General features: G+C 34.6%; 1 protein-coding gene across 1 annotated transcript in view; it reads right to left on the bottom strand.

Annotated features, from left to right (window-relative positions):
• ALDH7A1 (aldehyde dehydrogenase 7 family member A1) overlaps positions 1-19126 on the bottom strand; it is a 54417-nt gene extending 35291 nt beyond the window's left edge. Inside the window, exons 1-6 of the mRNA XM_001362152.5 lie at positions 18815-19126; positions 17911-17964; positions 14795-14860; positions 6953-7033; positions 5694-5817; positions 3279-3411 (exon numbers count right to left, since the gene is read on the bottom strand). Coding sequence (XP_001362189.2) covers positions 3279-3411; positions 5694-5817; positions 6953-7033; positions 14795-14860; positions 17911-17964; positions 18815-19009 — 653 coding nt within the window. The 5' untranslated portion in view covers positions 19010-19126. The remainder of the gene's footprint in view (positions 1-3278; positions 3412-5693; positions 5818-6952; positions 7034-14794; positions 14861-17910; positions 17965-18814) is intronic.
• Between the last annotated feature and the right edge of the window lie 484 nt (positions 19127-19610).

The following is a 19610-nucleotide window of genomic DNA, read 5'->3' as shown; positions in this document are numbered from 1 at the left end:
CATATTTTACTGGTCAGTTGTTTTTACAATAAGATGCCTTTACATTTTCTCTTTTTTCAGTCTTGACTTTTTTTTTACTATTTTCTGTCATCATATGGAGTAATTGGCTTCTATTTGGTTTTTTAAGTTTTTAGATTTTGTTGGAACAAGGTTTTATATCTCTTGTGCCAAGCATCCCTTTAAAATTCTTCCTCCCATAACTTTTATTCCTCTTCTAATTTTTTCCTCTAGTTATCATTTGATTTTTTTTTAATTTTTAATTCTCTTTTTTAAAAAACTCTTACTTCATCTCTTCCAGAAATTATGGTTAAATTTTATAATTTCCATGCTTTGTTTTTCATTGTAGATTTGCTTGAATGTTTTAGAATCATTTCTTTCTAGGTCTGTGATTTGAGTATCCCTATCACCCTAATAGTTTTTTGGTTGCAAATTCTTATAGGCTACTTCCTGACTTTGGTCTTTATGTCAAGTCCAGGCCAAATACTTGTAAGAAATTATATATCTTTCACAAAGATCTGAAATAGTTGATGTAACCAACACAATGGCATCTGCACACAGGAGCATTTGAAGGATCAACCATCAACAGGAAATCCTTGGACAGGAAATGACTTGGACTGTCACTGAATCTCCAAAGGGAAATAGATACAGATCTTGAAAAGGAACTTAGAAGATAGAGTCCAATCTCTCCTTTTACAGATGAGGAACCTGACACCCAGAGAAGTTAAGTGACTTGCCCAGGATCACTCAACTAGTAAGTAGCAGAAATAGTATCTGAACTCAGGTAGTGCCTATTCATTAGCTGCCTCTCACCATCACTGGTGAAAACTTTTGAGAAGCATGCATCCCTTTGATGCTTCATTTGAACTTTATGATCAGAAGGTCATTAAGTAGTGTTATTTCTTTAGTTATATCTTAAAGGAATTCAGAATAATTGATGTTATGGATATCTTGTCAAAAGCCTTTACAGTAGTATTCTGTTCTACCAAATGAAGTACCTTTTCTTCCTTTCTTTTTTTGAAAAATATTCTAATCATTCAAAATCTACCTTAACACTCTCCCTCCTGAACCTTCTATCCACAAGAAAAATAAAACCCATTATAAACATTATCAATCAAAACAATTTTCCACATTGGCCATGTCCAAAAAAAATTTGCCTCACTGATTCTTTAACATTTCTAATAGGAAGTAGACAACATATTTCATCATTACTCAGGAATCATGTATGGTCATTACACTGATAAAAGTTCAGCTCAATAGCATTATATTACATTTGTATACCATAATTTATCTATTCCCAAATTTGTGCCTGCCTAAGATTACCATTCTTTGTATTTAGAGTTTCTTTTGCTTAGGGCTAAATCCTCTCTTAATCTATCTTCCCCATACATAATTCCTTCATATCTTTCCCTCCTTTCCCTATTAGTTCCCTGTTTAATAAAATATATTTATATACCTAGCTATATGTATGCACATTTTTCTCTCCTTTTATCTATTTAAATAAGTGAATTTCAAGTGTCAGTCACTTAACCCTTCCTCCTTTTTTACATAGCTTTCTACTTATATACTCTTGATTTTTAGATAATTTTTCCCTAAACTCCCTTTCTCTTCTCCCTAGTTTTATTTCCCTTCTCCTCTCTTCCCTGGCCCACAGTGATGAAAGGATTCAGAGAGAACATGCATATAATATTCTCACATTTGAATGTAAATAGTTTATCCTTGTTTAGCCCCTTATCACTGTTCACTCATGTTTACCTTTTAATATTTCCTTTCATTGCTGTTTGAACTGCAACATTTCTATGCATTTCAAGTCTTCTCATCAAAAATGTTTAGAAGTTCTCTGTTTTACTTGATCCATTTTTTATCCTGTAGGCATCAACATCAGTTTTGCTGGTTGTTATTTTGGGGGGGGGGGGGGGGGGATTATAATTCCATATCCTTTGCTTTCTGAAACACTGTATTACAAGTTCACTCTTCCTTTATAGTGGTGGCTGCTAAATGATGTATGATTCTGCTCCTCAACACTTGAATTCATTCATTCTGGCTGTTTACAATATTGTTTTCTATGACTTAGAAGTACTGGATTTTAGATATAATGTTCCTGAGAATTTTAATTTGGGAATTTTCTTTAGGAGATGGCCAGTAGAGTCTTTCTATTTCCACTTTGCCCTCTAGTTCTAAGAGATATGGGCAGTTTCCTTTTTAAGATTTCTTGAAATAGTGTATGTCTAGGCTCTTTTCATCATAGCATTCAGATATTAGAATCATTAAACTATTTTTTTCCTACTCAATCAGTTTTCTAGGTCAGTTGTTTTTGCTATGAGATACCTTACATTTTCTTCCCTTTTTCCCCAGTTTTTAGACTTTGTTTTAATATTTCTTCTTATCTCATGAGATCATTGGCTCCTATTTGGCCAATTTTAATTTTCAAATAAGCTATTGATTGGGCAAAGTCTATCTCAAGTCAAGCTGTTAATTCCCTTTCCAATTCTTTCTTCCATAACTCATTTGTTTTCTGATTTTCTTCTCAAACATTCTCATTTCATTTATAAAAACACTTTTAAGATTCTTTTTAACTTTTGTTCCATCTCTTCTGAGAATTCAACTTTATAAGTTTTTCACAAGCAGTATCTTCATCTGAGACTTTGTTTCCATGTGTTTTGAAGTTATTCTCATCTGGTTTTGTCACTTGAGTTTCACTGCCACCATAATGTGGTGGATTGCTAGAGTGCTTATGCATAAGCTCCTGGACAGACTCTATCCACAATATCTATAAATCTCTCTATCTGTCTCTCTTTGCTTAGTGGAACCAGACAAATGATTCACTGTGGCTCTCTTAAGACTTCTCCATCAGGATTTAAATATTGCTTACAAAGCCTGCCTCATCCCTAAAGGAAGAAGCTTTTGATTTGTGTATAGATGTATCTCAAAGATTTTATTGGTAGCTAGTGTTCTTGGTCAACTTTTTTCAGTATTAATAAAGTCAGAAACTTTTTTTTTAACCTTTGGTATCTTCCCTTCTCTCAATTACCTTATATATTGATCTCTCAATACTTTTAAAATTTGCTACTTCAAATGTGATGCAATAGTACTGAGCTAAGAATCAAAGAGAATACAAAAATAAAGTTTATAGTAAAATCTGGAGGGGTGAAATGAGGCATGGATAAAATAAAACACTTTAAATTATAAATACAAGTAAAGTAAAGCACAAATGTGCAGGAAAGATATTATAACCTGCATATTTGAAATTATTTTTTAAAAAAGGAAAATATAAATCCTACCAAAGGCAAACGTTCCCACAAATCAGAGCAATGGCATTATTCCAGCCATACACAGCCACTGGGAAGTTAAATGCAGTGATGATTCCAACTAAGCCCAAAGGATTCCATTGTTCGATGAGGGCATGACCAGGTCCTAAGTGAGAAGAAACAGAAGCTATAATGTATGTCTGCCAGATTAGGCTCCAGAGGTCAAGGTGGATTGGATTAACAGGAGCTAAGCTGGCTATGATAATTCATACTAATAAACAAATATTTACTAAGCACTTATTTTGAGGCATTGACTTGGAATGCCAATAACTAGTGAACCAATTTGGCAAATCATTTAAAGACAAAGCTGCTTAGTATTCTAGCAAAAAGAGATAGAGGGCTGAATCAAAACTGCAAGACCCTTTAATATTAATTATAGCCACAAATGTCTTGTTTGTTTTTTCTTATCATTAAAATCTGCTTAGCCACTATCTCTTTTTCACATACACAGAGTAACAACATCCATCACTTTTGATCACAGAGGATATTCCCATTCCTAGAGTTCAGCTGTCTCACAGAATATTTAACTTCCTTTATGACTCAGTTAAAGACTTTTGAAAGCAAAGGTTCTTAACTTTTCTGTGTCATTGCCTCCTTTGGCAGTCTGGTGAAGCCTTTGGGCTCCTTTTCAGAATAGTATTTTTATGTGCACAAAATAAAATACATAGGAAAGGTTACTCATTACCACCTGTAATCCATTTCTTGGGCTTTAGCTTCCTTCTAGTCCTTTTATAACTTTCTTAAGATAAAGAGATTAGGTCTAAGAAAAAGGATAGAGCGCATTAGTGGAATTAGTGGAATCTAAAATAAAAACCAACTATATTAAGATATACTTATCAAAATTTCTTAAAATGTTGATTGATCCCAAATCAAGAATACCTATAATTCAGAGAGATTTAGGAGAAAGAACACTATCCACATTCAGGGGAAAAACTGTGGGAGTAGAAACACCGAAGAAAAACAACTCCTTGAATACATGGATCAAAAGGATATGGTTGGGGATATAGACTCTAAATGAGAATCCTAGTGCAAACATCAACAACATGGAAATAGATTTTGATCAAGGACACTTGTAATACCCAATGAAACTTCACATCCGCTACGGGAAGGGTGAGGGGAGGGGAGGGAGGGAAATAATATGATTCTTGTAACCAAGAAATAATGTTATAAATTGACTAAATAAATTAATTTAAATTTAAAAAAAAGAATAATTATAAGGAAGCTTTCCATGATTCTCTCCAACTGTCAATATAGACCCTCCCTAACTAATGTCCCTTTTTTAGCTCAATATTAAGAAATAAATATTTCTCCAGTCTAAATTTTCTTCCAGACTTATAAGCATTTAAACTTCTTAGGAAAGAATGTCCTCCACTAATGCTTTTTCTCAGACCTAATCTTTTTCACTTAAGAAAGTTATAAAATGTCTAGAAGAAAAGCTAAATCCCAAGAAAAATGATTACAAGTGGTAACCAGACATAGACCAAGACCATTGCTTTCCTCTGAAGGTATCAAAGTTATATCCCACCTAAAGGCAGTTCAAACTCTTTCCCCATTTCCTAAAAGAGTAAAATACTTAAGGACAAGGAAAGCTAGGCAGGGGAAAGCTTTAAATCAAATAGTCAAAAAAGTTGTTTTAGAAGGATGATTCTTTAGGGGCTTTCCTGAAAGATTTATATGACTACTGTTCTACAAAATGAAAATCTACTAAACTTAAACTGTATGTTATAATAATGTGAACTGTGCTCTAATCAAGAATCATATAAATGTTGCTTCAGAAATGTCTTGTATCAAGATATCACTAGGGCATGAGAGGATTTCAAAATAAAACAATATTTAGATTAGAATAAGTTAAAACTATTTCTCAAATATATAAAATGCAGCATAGAGTATTAAAATGTTTTCTTTGATACTACACTGTATTTATTCTGTATGTATAATATGTATAATAATCTCCCTCAATAGAGTGCAACCTTTTTTATGTTTGTTTTTTTAAACTCTTACCTTCCATTTTAGAATCAATTCTCTGTATTGGTTCCAAGGTAGAAGAGTGGTAAGGGCTAGGCAGTGAGGGTTAAGTGACTTGCCCAGGGTTATATATACCTAGGAAGTGTCTGAGGTCAGATTTAAACCTAGGACCTCCCATCTCTAGGCCTGTTACTCTATCCACTGAGTCACCTAGCTGGCCCTAAATTATTACTTTTGACAGACCTCATTACCTCCTTTTCAACAAGCATTCATGTATAATTATCTAGGAAAATGGTAACTAGAAAAATTTTGGTAGTTCTGTATCTTTCTAAGTAACCTAATATATTTGTTAACCTGATGGTTTTATTAGAATTATTTAATTGTAGTTAACATATTTTATCATGACAGTTTTTACTTGCTCACTTTCTGAAGGCAAGATGGGTCCTCCAATCATTCGTGATAAGCCAACAGCATAATCACAGATATCGACATACTCCTGAACTTCTCCAACACCTTCTACTAAGATTTTTCCCATCTCCAAAGATACCTAAAAATAAAAATTCATATGGATATACTAATTAACATTTTTAACATAAATGAGTATTTTGAACTTCACAAGTAAGCTTTTTAAAAAACACCTAAAAAGTTAATAAATTGGCTAACAAAATAAAATAGATTAGAGTAGAAACAGAAGGACAAGATATACAAGATTATAAAACTTTTTTGCAGAAGCTAGAAAAAGATTTGAAAAATGAGACATTATCAAACACTTATTTTTATTATATTTATTTTTTATCTATATTATTAAGCACTTTATTATATGGAAAGCATAGCACTAGGGGCTGGGATAAGGTACCCAAAGGTACCCAGGTTAAGAGTCTAGTTCCTAGCTTCATGAACCATAAAATCTAATAAGGAAATAACATATAAAAAGATTAACTATAAGATAAAATAATATAGATATTCAAATATAGGGTAGTGCAACATATAAGCTAAGAGATCTGAAAGGCAGAGGGGAAAAATCACTAAATGAACCTGTGATTTTTTTTTCTAGATTCATCAATGTATTTTTTAGAATGAAAAACCCTTTTAATGAGGTAGTTTTTCAGTGTGTTAAAGTACCCTTGAATTAAATTCAAACTAGACTTACCTTATATCAAATTTTGTGTTACATTTAGTAAGTACTACAGAAAGTTTCAGTACATTCAACTAAAAAATGCTTTTGAGGGGGCAGCTAGGTGGCTCGGTGGATCAAGAGCCAAGTCTAGAGACGGGAGGTCCTAAATTCAAATCTAGTCTCAGACACTTCCCAGCTATGTGACCCTGAACTAGTCTAACCCCCATTGCCTAGCCTTTAACATTCTTCTGCCTAGAACCATTGCTTAGTGTTGATTCTAAGACAGAAGTTAAGGATTTTAAATAAACAAACAAACAATATAAATAAATAAATGAATGAATAAAGTAAAAACTTAACGAATGCTTTTTTCCTTATTTATTTATTATGACTGTTTTCAGTAGGCAAAAAATCGAGTTTTATTTCTGTAGAATTTCAAATGGTAAAAAAAAAAATTCACTGTATGTTTGGCTTTTAAAAATCAGCCTTACATAAAATAGTAACACAAAGAAGTTTTAGTATTGGTTGTGGTTTTTTAAAAGGCACGTTTTTTTCTGTATTACCTTACCAAGTTTCCTAAGATTTGGATCTTCTGTCGCAAGGCTTCACCAATCTGTCTTACTATTTCTCCTCGTTTAGGGGCTGGAATCTAAACAAAGAATAGAGTTTTACTGACCAATTTAAAAAATGAAAGCACTTAAAATTGAGCAGCATATCAAGTCTGTTACTATAGTAGAATCCAAAGCATCACTGATTTGAAAGCTTTTCACAGGAACACTAACAAGTCCCATCCCTGCTGCTGAAAAAAAAGAGTTTTCATATAATGGATCATAGGCTGTATAGAGCTCCAGTATTGCTTTACATGTAACTAAAAACTGTGATATCAGAAAGCTCATTAAATTAAAATAGTACTTCTGGAACCTCATTTACATAATAGCAGATATATTTTTGTTCAAAACAAGCAAATCTATAAATCACTTTATAGTAATATAGACAGATCTAAATTAATGGAAAAATATTAATTACTCTTGGGCCAGTTGAATCAACATATTTAAAATGCCAATTCTACTTTTATTATGCCATTCAAGCTTTATAGAACAAGAAAAAAATAATACTAAGAAAATGTTGAGAATCTCAAAGAAGGCAATGACACAGAAAAGTTAAGAACCTTTGTTTTCAAAAGTCTTTAACTGAATCATAAAGGAACTGAAGTATTCTATGAGGCAAAAGTGAATTCTAGGAATGGAAGTACCCTCTGTGATAAAAGGTGATGCTGTTACTACTCTATGTCCGTGAAAAAAGAGAGAGAATGGCTAAGCAGATTTTAATGATGAGACAACACAAACTTAAGCCATTTGTTGCTTTAACTAGTAATAAAGGGTCCTGCAGTTTGGATTAAATCGTCTACCTATTTTTGTTAGAATATAAAGCAGCTTTGTCTTTGAATGATTTGCCAAATTGGTCTACTAGTTATTGGCATTCCAAGTCAGTCTCTTAATAAGTTTAACAAATGAAAAATACAGCAAGGAGGGGGGTCTATCAAGACCAGATCTCAAACTATACTATGAGTAATAATTATAAAATGATTTGATATGTTTAAAATAAAGGAGGACAATGAATAGATTAGATAAATAGCATACAGAAGAAACCAAACACAGTAGCATAGGTTTCAATAAACTCAAGGACTACAGTTATTGACAAAAATTACAGGGAAAACACAACCTTCATATACCAATTTATTTAGTCATTCCCCTAGTGATGGACATTCCCTTAATTTCCAATGCTTTGTCATCACAATGTCCTTTTCCCTTTATTTTTTAACTGTCTGGGAAACAGGCCTAGTACTAGATAAAAGACACAAAATTCTTTAATTGGACATAATTCCAAATTGCCCTCCAGAATGGTTTGATCAGTTCATAGCTCCGTTAGTACCCAATTTTGCCACATCCCTTCCAACATTTATCATTTTCCTTTACTGCCATATTAGCCAATCTGATAAGTATGAGGTGGTACCTCAAGGTTGTTTTAATTTGCATTTCTTTAATCAAGAGGGATTTTTTGCTAGTTTTTAAGATTAATTCTTAGTGTCTTTTTCTAAAAAGGATTTATCTCCCTCATTCTCTTCAGTATTTTTGTTCTCAGTCTATTCTAGATTTGTATTCCATTCATGTTCCTTATATTTACTTAATTCTTTGTTTTTTATATGGGTGAGGTGACATTACTTTGGCTTAATCCCATTACTGACTCTCCCAAGAGGTTAAAATAAAGAACTCAAAAGACTAAATAGGCTAGGAATTGAGCTTGTCTAGTTCCCAGAACCTGAAAGACTAAATTTTAAAGAAGACAATCAAATTCAAAGAACAACTAAAGACAAAGACTGAATTAACTGAATTGGGTTTGCCTTCTTTCCAAGGACTAAGTTCAAAGAAGATATTTCAACCTTAAGTACCTCTACATCCAGGTTAGCCTCTCCTATAGTATCTAGGCCTCTCCCAGGAACCCTAACCTCAGGCTACCTTAGCTCTCCCAAGCTGCAGTGAACTCACAAGATCAGATTGTTGCTCCCCCAGCACTAAAGCTATAAACACTCCTCTTTCTATGGATCAGAGGAAATTCCCATCTCTTCACAGTGCCTTCCCTGAAACTACTGCCCTTCCAGAGTGGTAGCTCAATGAGATCATTTTGATTTTAGTCTCACTTGCCCCATTAAAGGTTTGTTATTATAACTACTACTTTGGTGATTCTGATTATTTTTCAGTTTGACAAAGGAATTAAAATTTCTGATGTCCTTATTTTGGGTTTCTTCTCCCATAATAGCTTTTTTGGTAGGATCTTTTTTTGTGTACTCATTCTTCTAGCATACTTTCTGACTTCAGACTTTATGTTAGGACCACTTTCTGTCCATTTCCTCAGGGAAGATCTGGGCTGGCACTGCTGCTTTCTTGGGGGAGTACTGAGTATTATAACAGGTTCTCAAGAGATTCCTTAGACCAAGCACCTATAAATTCTCAGTACCACCAAAGTAGTCCAAATCAGGACAAAGTCAAATTACTGTCACCAGTGTCTGAGTTCCAACCTGGGTTTGGGACTAAATAGTAGGCTGCTGCTAGATTCAGCTACTATCAATAGAGAATAGAAAAATTTTGCTGGTGCAAGAGTGACAAAGATGTGTAGGCTTTCCTTTGGTTTTGAAGCCTGTCATTTTGAGGAGTTTTTTAAAGATTGGCTTGGGAGGATTCTCAGTGAAGTGTCATATTTCACTGTACTAAGCCGCCATCTTGGCTCTGCCCCTTTTCCTTTGGTTTTGGATTGCTGCTTTGATTAATCCAATTCAGGGTAGAAATTAGAAGAGGTCTCTTTCCATTCTGCTCCTAGTGTTTGAGTTTGCTTAAGTTCAAATACTACTTCAGACACTTATTTGTGTGGCCCTAGTAAAGTTACCCAAACACTGTGCCTCAGTTTCCTCCACTATAAAAAGGGGGGTGGGGGAGGAAGCATTTACTTCCCAGGGTTGTTTTAAGGATTAAATGGTATTTGTAAATACTTAGCACAGTATCTAACAGATGTGCTTAATGTTTATTCACCTCCCTTTTCTCCTTCCTTCCCCCTTGCTAGGTAAATAGCCTAGGGCAGTGATGGTGAACCTATAGAACATGTGCCAAAGATGGCATACAAAGTGTTCTTTGTGGCCACTCAGCCACCCTACCTCCTACCCCCACAATTCATTACTAGAAAGGCAGAAGGACTCGGGGGGAGCTGCTCCCCTCCACCTCTCCACTGTACCTGATGACATTTTTTCACATCCCTCATCCCTCTGCCCAACAGCCAATGGGGAGCACACAGTGGGTAAGGTGAGCAGCTCATAGGTGGTGGAGCCAGAGAGGAACAGAGAGTTCAGGCCACTCCTCTTTCCCCTCTCTATACTCACTGAAGGCAGTCCTCACTTCACCCACCCCTCTGTCCAGCAGTCCAATGGGAGTGCTTTCTTCTTCCCCTATGTGGGGTAAGGGGAGGGGCATAACCAGCATGCTGGAGGGAGGAGCAGGACACTTAAGTCTGGGGGTGGGGGGTCGGATACAGCACATGGTGGAGGGGGGAACTGACACTCCATCTCTAAAAGTCTCACCATCACTGGCCTGGGTCCATGATCATTCCTTAACCCAGAACATCACCCTGGAAGCAGGTCCTATCCTCAGTCCACACTGGATCTGTAACTTGGGACTGGAGAGTGGGTAACAAAATTTCCAGTTGGCACCTATTCTCATATCCTACAGTGCTTTGGTATATGTCCAGGATCTATTTTGTTGAGCATGGATATTGCCTCTCCCCTTTATGCTGACTTGGGCTAGAAAAATGACACACTGACTTTTTCTATTCCATCAGAATTTTCTAGATCTGTTTGTATGCATTTTGCTGGGAAGTAGGGGATTACGAAATTTGTGATATTTCCTGCCATCTTGTCCATCCTCTATACCAACTCTCTTTGTATAGCAAAAAACTAAACCAGAAATGTGCTTAACTATTAGAGAATGGCTGTAAAAATTATGGCATAAATGAATATAATCAAATATGCACCAAAGAAATGATGAAATGGAAAGAATTCAAAGAAAACTTGGAAGACATCTATGAATTGATACAGAGTCCAAACTAGGAGGACAAATTATTAGAACTCTGAACATTGAAGACAAAACATGTTACCTTCTGACAGAAAAATAATGGAGTTAAAATACAAAATGAGATAGATTTTTTTAACATGGACAATATTGAAATTTCATTTGACTACATACATTTTTATGAGTTTTATTATTTTTTCAATTTTCTTCATTTCAGGGTAGAATATGAAGCAATAGTATAATTGTATATGATAATAAGGTAGAATAAGCCTCTTGGGTTAGAGAAAAATTAAGATAGAAGTAAAAAAACTTTTAAAAACTACACAAGCTCCCAGTGGTGTTTTACTGAGTAAAGTGAAAATCTCCAACCGAACAATTGGAATCAAACATATAAACAAACTGCTGATAAATGTAGTAACCAGAACTGCATTTGACCTTTTTAACTTCATGGTTGGAGAAGGTTTTGTGATCAGATTTGATCAGACTCCAATCACTGATCAATCACTCACTCCTCCCAATTGCTACTTACACAAAAAGACTTTGATCCCACCAAATGTTAGCCACTCCTCCCCACTTGGATCACTCTTCCCATTTGAAGTTAATTTAAACTTGTTCCTTCTACCTCACACACTCTCCCATGTTATGCAAAGACACCCCCCACCACTACCACAGCTCCTCTGACCTTTGTTGCTGATTTGATAGTCCTCTTTATTTTCAAAATAATGCTGCTAAATCCATGGTTTTCAGCCAGATTGGCTAACAGGTACCAAAATAATATGTCTACACAGCACTTCATTTCTAACAATGACACATCACTTCTATTATACACACTAATTCCATCTTTCTACAGCCAATAGCCTCTCTGATGGAAAAGTTTTCCCAGAATAGCATGGAAGTATATTCCTGGTGTAAATGTGTAGCAACCCCACCCCTTTCCCTAAACAAATTTAAAACAATGTAAAGCAACTTAAAATGTACTAGCAAATTTTAAAAAAGAAAGAAGCTCCTAGAGCAACAAATGAAAGAAAAGAGGTTTTTTAAAGTGAAGTTCTTCAGCCAAGAGGAAACTAAGCATATCATCATTTTAATGGATGCCTAGGAAAGTAGCCAATATTATTTCTTTTCTCAGATTAAAATTAGCCAATTAGCCAATACTTTAAGGGCACTTGTAAAGTTGTCTGACTCTATGAAAACCCCATTTGGGGTTTTCTTGGCAAAGATACTTGAGTAGTTTCCCATTTCTTTCTCTAGCTCATTTTATAGATGAGCTAACTGAAGCAAATAGGGTTAAAATGACTTGCTGAGCCACATAGGTAAAAAGTATCCGAGGCCAGATTTAGGCACTCTATCTACCATGCCACCTGCATGCCTTTACTTTAAAGATAATGAATCTGTTTCTAACTCTTTTATAGCTTTTGTAATTGATTCTTTATTTAATTTTTAGTAAAACTTCCCTTGAAATATTTGTCTCTACTAAACTACAGAAAAAGGGAGTTTATCTATGAGAGCTAGAAGAAAACTGGTGCAGAGATGAAAACTTACTTCTTACTGAAGTTTTCCCTTCACTGATAAGATTAAGAGGCATATTAGGTGTGTTTACACGTGTATGTTGACAACTTTCCTAGGTACATATATATATACACACATTTTTGTATTTTAATTGTTTTATATTTTAATATTAGTTGCTAGCACAACCACAAGAATCACTGTAATTGTGTAGTACTGAACTCTCTCTTGCCCTCAAAAACCAAAGACCAAGTGAAGGTTCTGCCTACTACATCCCCTGATATCCAATAATAACCATCTCTTCGGTTTTGTTTGTTCCAACCACTAACTCCAAACTATCTAATAGAGATTCAAGAGAAATAGTAATGGATGTGGCAGGTGTAATTAGAGCTAGAGGCTGAAAGTACAACTTTAGCAAGAAACAGAAAAAAAATACCATCACAGACTCTGAAAGGACCCCAATGGTGAAAAAAATGAACACTGGACTTGGAGTCAAAGAATTCAGACTCAAATTCTACTTACTATCCATGTGACCTTGGACAAGTCATAACTTCTCTGGGTTGTTTCCTCAAAAAAAGTTTGACTAAATGACTTCAAATATACTTCTATCTCTAAATCCAAGTCCAACCATTTCTGAATGAGTATTTTTTCTAAAATATAGCTGGGTATATATTATATATACCCAGCTGCATAGCAGGATAGCTCAATGGATTGAGAGCCAGGCCTAGAGATGGGAGGTCTTGGGTTCAAATCTGGCCTCAGGCACTTCCCAGCTGTGTGACCCTGGGAAAGTCACTTAACCCCCATTGCCTAGCCCTTACTTCTGCTTTGGAACCAATATACAGTATTGATTCTTAGACAGAAGGTAAGGGTTTCAATAAATAAATAAATGAAATATACCTAACAAGTAACATTAAGCTTTTGCCTGAATACCTCTTGTGAAGTCAAATTCACTACAATATTTCAAGGAATGCAGACTACTCTACTTATGGACAGCTTGACTGTTAGAAACTTTTTCCTTAAAATAATCCCAAATTTTCACCTTTGTAATTTCTATACACTGTTCCTAGTTCTATCCTCATAGAATAAGTAATCCCTCTTCCACATCTCTCTAAATCTCCTAACTAAATATTCCATGAGTAAATATTTTCAGTAACCAACAGTAATGCACCTCATCAAAAATATTGTTTTTCATGGTCTACATATGTGCCCGAAGTAAATCTTTATATGTGTAAATCGATTTCAGCACAAAATTTTCATACATTATTGGTGTTCACACATGAAAATTATTACCATAACATCTTTGGATGTTCTATCTATTTAGGAAAGATAAACTTAGTTTAACAAATTCCAAGTTAAGAATGCTTTTGGTCCTGTGAAGGACAATAACTTCTAATTTCTATAAGAAACTGGTTAAACAAAAATTTAGCAAAGATATGCAGACATGCTCATTATTGCTGCCTGATGCATATAGTTGAATCTAACTTCAACTTCTCTTGCATCTTATTATTATATTAACTATAGAATCCCCCCAAGGGTCAGAACAATTTTCCACTAGACAATGAGTCCAGTGGAAATTTTCCATTTCCATTTCCATTTCCAAGGTTCGCTAGCCAGAGCAACTACAAATAAATGGGCCCCAAACTATCTTTGGGGAGTAGATAGCAAAAGGAATGTGAAAGATCAATTCAGCTTCAGCCATATCCTTTATTTGATCTTTCTTATACCATAGGATCATGATATCAGGTCTAGCACTGAAAGGGGCTCAGAGAAGTCATCTAAACCATTTAAAAGATAAGGAAACTGAGGCCCAAGATGATGAAGTAACTTGCTCAAGATCCCACAGATAGTAAGTATCAAAAGCAAGGTCTGAACCCAGATCCTCAGACTATAAGCCAGTGCTTTTTCTACCATATTATGTGGCTTCTCCCTCTAAAAAAGGCAAGTTGACTTGTCTGGACCAGCAAAATATATCTCTAAATGCTATCAAGAACATTAACACTTGCCTCTGGGCACTCTCTAGGATCCAGCTGACTCACAAGACAGATACTTAATAACTGGTATAACTGAGCTGCTTCACCATTAGATAGCTATAGTAAACCTGGGAAGACTTCATTTCATCCAGAAAAGTTTAAGGCAACATTCCATGGATCCAAAGACTAATCATTGGTTCTCAAAACTTCTCCTACTCTCATTTATTTAGGACATTTCACTAACCCACACCCTGCTCCCAGCACACTCTAAAAAGAAAAGTAAAAGCAAATTAATTATGTTAACTGAGTAGAACTTACATCTGCCCATATTTTCCAGGCTTCTTTGGCTTTCTTTAGTGTTTCTTCATAGTCCATCAGGTTGGCCTGGTGGAAGGAATGAATGGGGAAGGAGGCAAACAGGAAGAAAGGCAAAAGGAAAAGTTACTGATAATCACTCAGACTATTCAAATGTATTTATATATGTGGTTAGGTGTTATACATATGTGTATATAGAGTATAACCTTAAATATCTTAGAATATGAGAATATACATGTATTTTACAAATATACATTCATATATTTGTGTATATATGTGCACATATATGCATACACATTTACAGGTGTTCAGTATATACGTATACTTGCATGTATAGGCATGCATACTTAATATGCACACTTACATATGTATAAAATACATCTATTCTCATCTTTCTAAAATGTTTTAGGTAATAATATTCGCCATCTCTTCAAAACAATTTCACAAACACCAAAGATATATATTGACTGAGATTAGTTTTCTCTATAAAATAACTTCCATTTTCCCATTCCTAGTATGAATCCACAAATCTTACCCAAAATAAAACAAAAGGCAAATGATTCATAGAATATAACTATATAGTCATAGAACATAACTAAGGGAAAATACCAACAAAGAGGCAAGATGAAAAACATTCATTCATATGGTAAAAACATAGCTGACATAGAATATTTTATATTTTGAGGAGAAAGTTCATTTCTAGCTAGAGAATGATAAGGAAATTATCTATTTAACTTACTTTACCATTGTTTACAATTAAATAAATTAATTTCAAAACATAAAATATCATTACTCTTCAGTCACTTCCTAAAAATTATTTGCCTATTCACATTCATTTTTCCTCATGATGCTGTTGTTAGTATATACTCTGATCCATTTTCTCTTTTTTTCTGCTTTAAAAAAACTATTTTTAGGTCTTTTCACATTTCTTATATTCCTCAGATTTATTGGAAGTACTTGCTTTAAGGGAAATTATTCTCTAATAAACATTTTAACTATGTGTCTCAGGCATTTGGCTAAAACCAGAGATACAAAGTCAAGGAAAAGCAAAAGAGAATTCTTACTCTCAAGGAAATGAAGGAAATAGAGGGGAAAACTTGCAATTATGTGCAAGCAATCTATCTACATTATAAACTGAAATAATCAACAGAGGGTGGGCACTAAAATTAAAGGAAATTGGGAAAGGCTTCCTGTGGAAAATGGAACTTTAGCTGGAACCTGAAAGAGGCCAGGGAAACTAGGTGGAAGAGATGAGGAAAAAGCATTCCAGGCATGGAGCAGACAATGAAAATTCCCTGAGCTGGGAGATAGGAGTATCTTATTCAAGGAATAGTAAGGAAGCCAATTTCACTGGATCACAGAGTGCATAGGTGGAAAAGAAAGAATTGCTAGGTAATGAAGGGCTTTGAACACCAGAGGATTTTATATTTGATCCTGGAGGTGATAGAAGAGCTAGATCTGTGCTTTTTAGGAAGATCATTTGATAATTGAGATAGAGGAAAGATTTGTGCTAGGGAGGTCAACTAGCATGGTACGCAAATAATACAGGCCTGATGTGAAGTGGTGCTGCAGTATCAGAGGAGAAAAGGGGGCATATATGAGAGAGGTTATGAAAATCATAAATACTTTCATAGTAATAGTAAGCTGCTTTAAGTTCTATTACTAGTAGATATAACACACATTTAAATAAAACTCTTTGATAGGTTCTCAATAATTTTTTAAAGTGTAAAGGGTTCCCAAAATAAAAAAATTTGAGAATCACTGCTTTAGATTCTATTATAAGGATAAATGAGAGCCAGGCCTGGAGTCAGAATGATCTGAATTCAAATTGCCACACTTCTATCTTAGAATTGATGGTTTAAAAAAAGAGATTACATTACATTACCAAATGAAATAACCTATATAATATGTAAGATACTTTGTAAACTTTAAAATTAAATACTTAAGCCTTAAGTGCCAGCTATTATTACTATTATTATTACCACAATGTAACTACTCTCCTTCTTGTGGCAGTTAGGTTCATTCCTGTTTTTAGAAATTATAGCTAAGAAAATCTTTCTAAAACTCTATTCAGTTTTTGTTAGTACTATCAGAGCATATTTCTAATAATGGAATTACTGGGCTAAAAAGTATGACTAGTTTTGTAATTTTTACTGTGTTCCGAGTTTGTCTTCACAAAGATTTTACTACTTTAATTCTTTTTATCAATGAATACTTCGATTGTTTAATTTGCATCTATTAGTGAGACTGTTTGCATTATTCAGTTATTATTAGCAATTTGTATTTTCTCATTTGAAGATTAGATATATTTAAATATATATTTTCACCATTTGTCTATCCATTTTAGTTACCTTTGTAAATTTTTTTGTTTTAAGTATATGTGATATCATTTATATAAATGTATGTAAATATTATTAAGTATTTCAACAAGTTCATCTTTTCTACTCTGATCACACTGACAAGTTGTAGAGAATCATTTATTTACTGGCTGCCTAGAGGTAAACTAGGTGATAAAGAATTTATCACACATTTACAAGATGTTTGACTCCAGGGAATATCACTTAATGACATACTTCCCAGGGTTGTTGTGAAATTCAAATGAGAAAACATTTGTAAAATACCTGTGATTAATAAACGTGTTTCCTTCCTATTAAAGCATGTCTATCTTACTCAATTTGTTTAACAGAAATGAAATTATGATAAATAATACTCTGATTTCTTCTATGTTTGTTGAATTCTTTTCAACATTAAACTGGAATATCCCATGCAATGAGTTCAAATCTAGTTCCAGCCAAATTGCTAGCTAATTTTCTTTGAGTACATTTGTTATAACAATAATAAATCATTTTCCTAATTTTTATGTCCTCTGGGGTTTAATTCAAATATGAATCCTTTGTATACATTTTTGGAATGCCTGGCATTCCCTTGGTCTACATCTATTTCTTGCCTATACAATACAAAATAGCACTTTTAGTTGTTAATAAATACTACATTTTTAAAGATTATCTTCCTCTGCTTTAGACATTTTAAATTATTAATTACTACATGCTCTGCATAAGCCTCTGTATAATAATAAGAATTCATACACCAAGTATCAACTTCAATAGTAGTATACTTACCTGACGTACTCTTGCTATGGGTTCATTGTTAGCTGGACAGTAGCTTGTAACAACCTTAAAAAAAAAAGTCTGTCTGGTTAGAATATATTATCAGAAAAAGAAATTAGGAATGGGAAGGATGCAGAGAAGAGGAAGATTAAATCCAGGACTTTTGAGATAGACCAACAGATGTACTCTTTGGCATCAGGTAAATTTTCCTAGATTCATCTGCTGGAATTACAATCATTCTTTATTGAAAGCACTGATTATTTGGAAGATTCCTTTCAGATAAGGATCAGTGTACCTGGCTTTTAACTTCACTTTTCAAATACACAAGCTCCCAACCTGACTCTTACTTTCTCTTTTAATATTTAATCCTAATTATGCAGAAGGCATAATCTAATCCAAATCATTTTATAGAGGAGAAAACGAAGTCTTTGGGAAGCTGTAACTTGCCCCAGGTGCTTCATTCTTGCGAAGTTTTCTAACTCTAAGGCTGCTCTTTTTTAAAAAGCAAGGCAATGACTATCCTCCCACTCCATCTTACCAAAAAAAGCATTTGGGGTTCATTAAGTTTTAAAAAAGGCATAGAAACTGCCTATAGTAAAATGTGCTCTTTCTAGAATATTTCCCAGCCTCAGATTCATGCTTAAGGCTAAAAAGGGAATATTTCCTACCAAGTAGTACATAAATCCTACTGCAAATACTTGAGTTTGCAGTAGCTTTACATAAATATTCACATTTCTTCCTCTAGATTTAAGAACCCAAAATTAAGGGGGTTAAAGTGTATGATCATTCCAATAAAATAACAAAAACTCAAGTGACTCGTGCAATCTCAGCCCAAAAGGGAAAAGATTTTTGTAAATAAGGAAAGAATCATTATGGCCTCCAGCTGTCTTTCTGAAGGAGTGACCTGACTACTTACCTCTCCTCTTCCACCCCAGGTCCCATTATACACGCCTTCATTTTCTTCTTTGAGTCCCAGATCTTTCAACCAGGAATACTGGGGCTGATTTATCAGCAAAGTAGACATAAAGGCAGCCGGTTTGTTCCAGACTCTTAAGATCTTCCTCCTTCCAAGAAGGACTTGTCGAGAAAGAGAAAAGGTTAGCGGCAGCATGACGATCTCTAGAAGTCTGTAACCCAAGGAAGTTGCAAAACTGTAACCCACCCCCTGGCCCTAGCAGGTTCTAATTGGTCAGCCCAGAGTCCCACCTCCCTGGCGCATCTGGCCCAGGCCCCTTTCTCCTACCCCGCTAAGCAGAAAAAGACTTTGTTCTCCGGTAGATCTGAGCTGCTCCCTGAGGCTCAAACTGCAAAAGACGTTCCAAGCGAAAATAAATTAATTACCGCCACCTAGTGTTTGAAATAATAAAGCACTTAGAGGTGTTTCAAACAAGTTATTAAGTGCCTACTGGGAGACAGCACTGTATCAAGCATTGAGGATACAAAGAAAGGCAAAAACAGTCCCTTCCTTCAAAGAACTGGAATTCCTCATGGGAGAAACAATGTGTATGTGCAAATAGCTAGAAACATACTAGATACTATAGAGTAAAATGAAAGATAATCTCAAATAACAGGATCCACCTGAGAAAGGGTGAGGACCAGGAAAGACTTCCTGCAGAAGGTAAGCTTGAACTGAATCCTGAAAGAAACTAAGAAGCCAAGCTTGAGGAAGCAGAACTTTCTAGGCATGAGGGACAACTACTGAAGAAGTCCAG

This window comes from Monodelphis domestica, chromosome 3 (genome assembly GCF_027887165.1).
Source record: "Monodelphis domestica isolate mMonDom1 chromosome 3, mMonDom1.pri, whole genome shotgun sequence".
Taxonomy (NCBI): Eukaryota; Metazoa; Chordata; class Mammalia; order Didelphimorphia; family Didelphidae; genus Monodelphis; species Monodelphis domestica.
The sequence above is the reverse complement of the archived record's forward strand: the minus strand, read 5'-3'. Positions and strand labels throughout refer to the sequence as shown.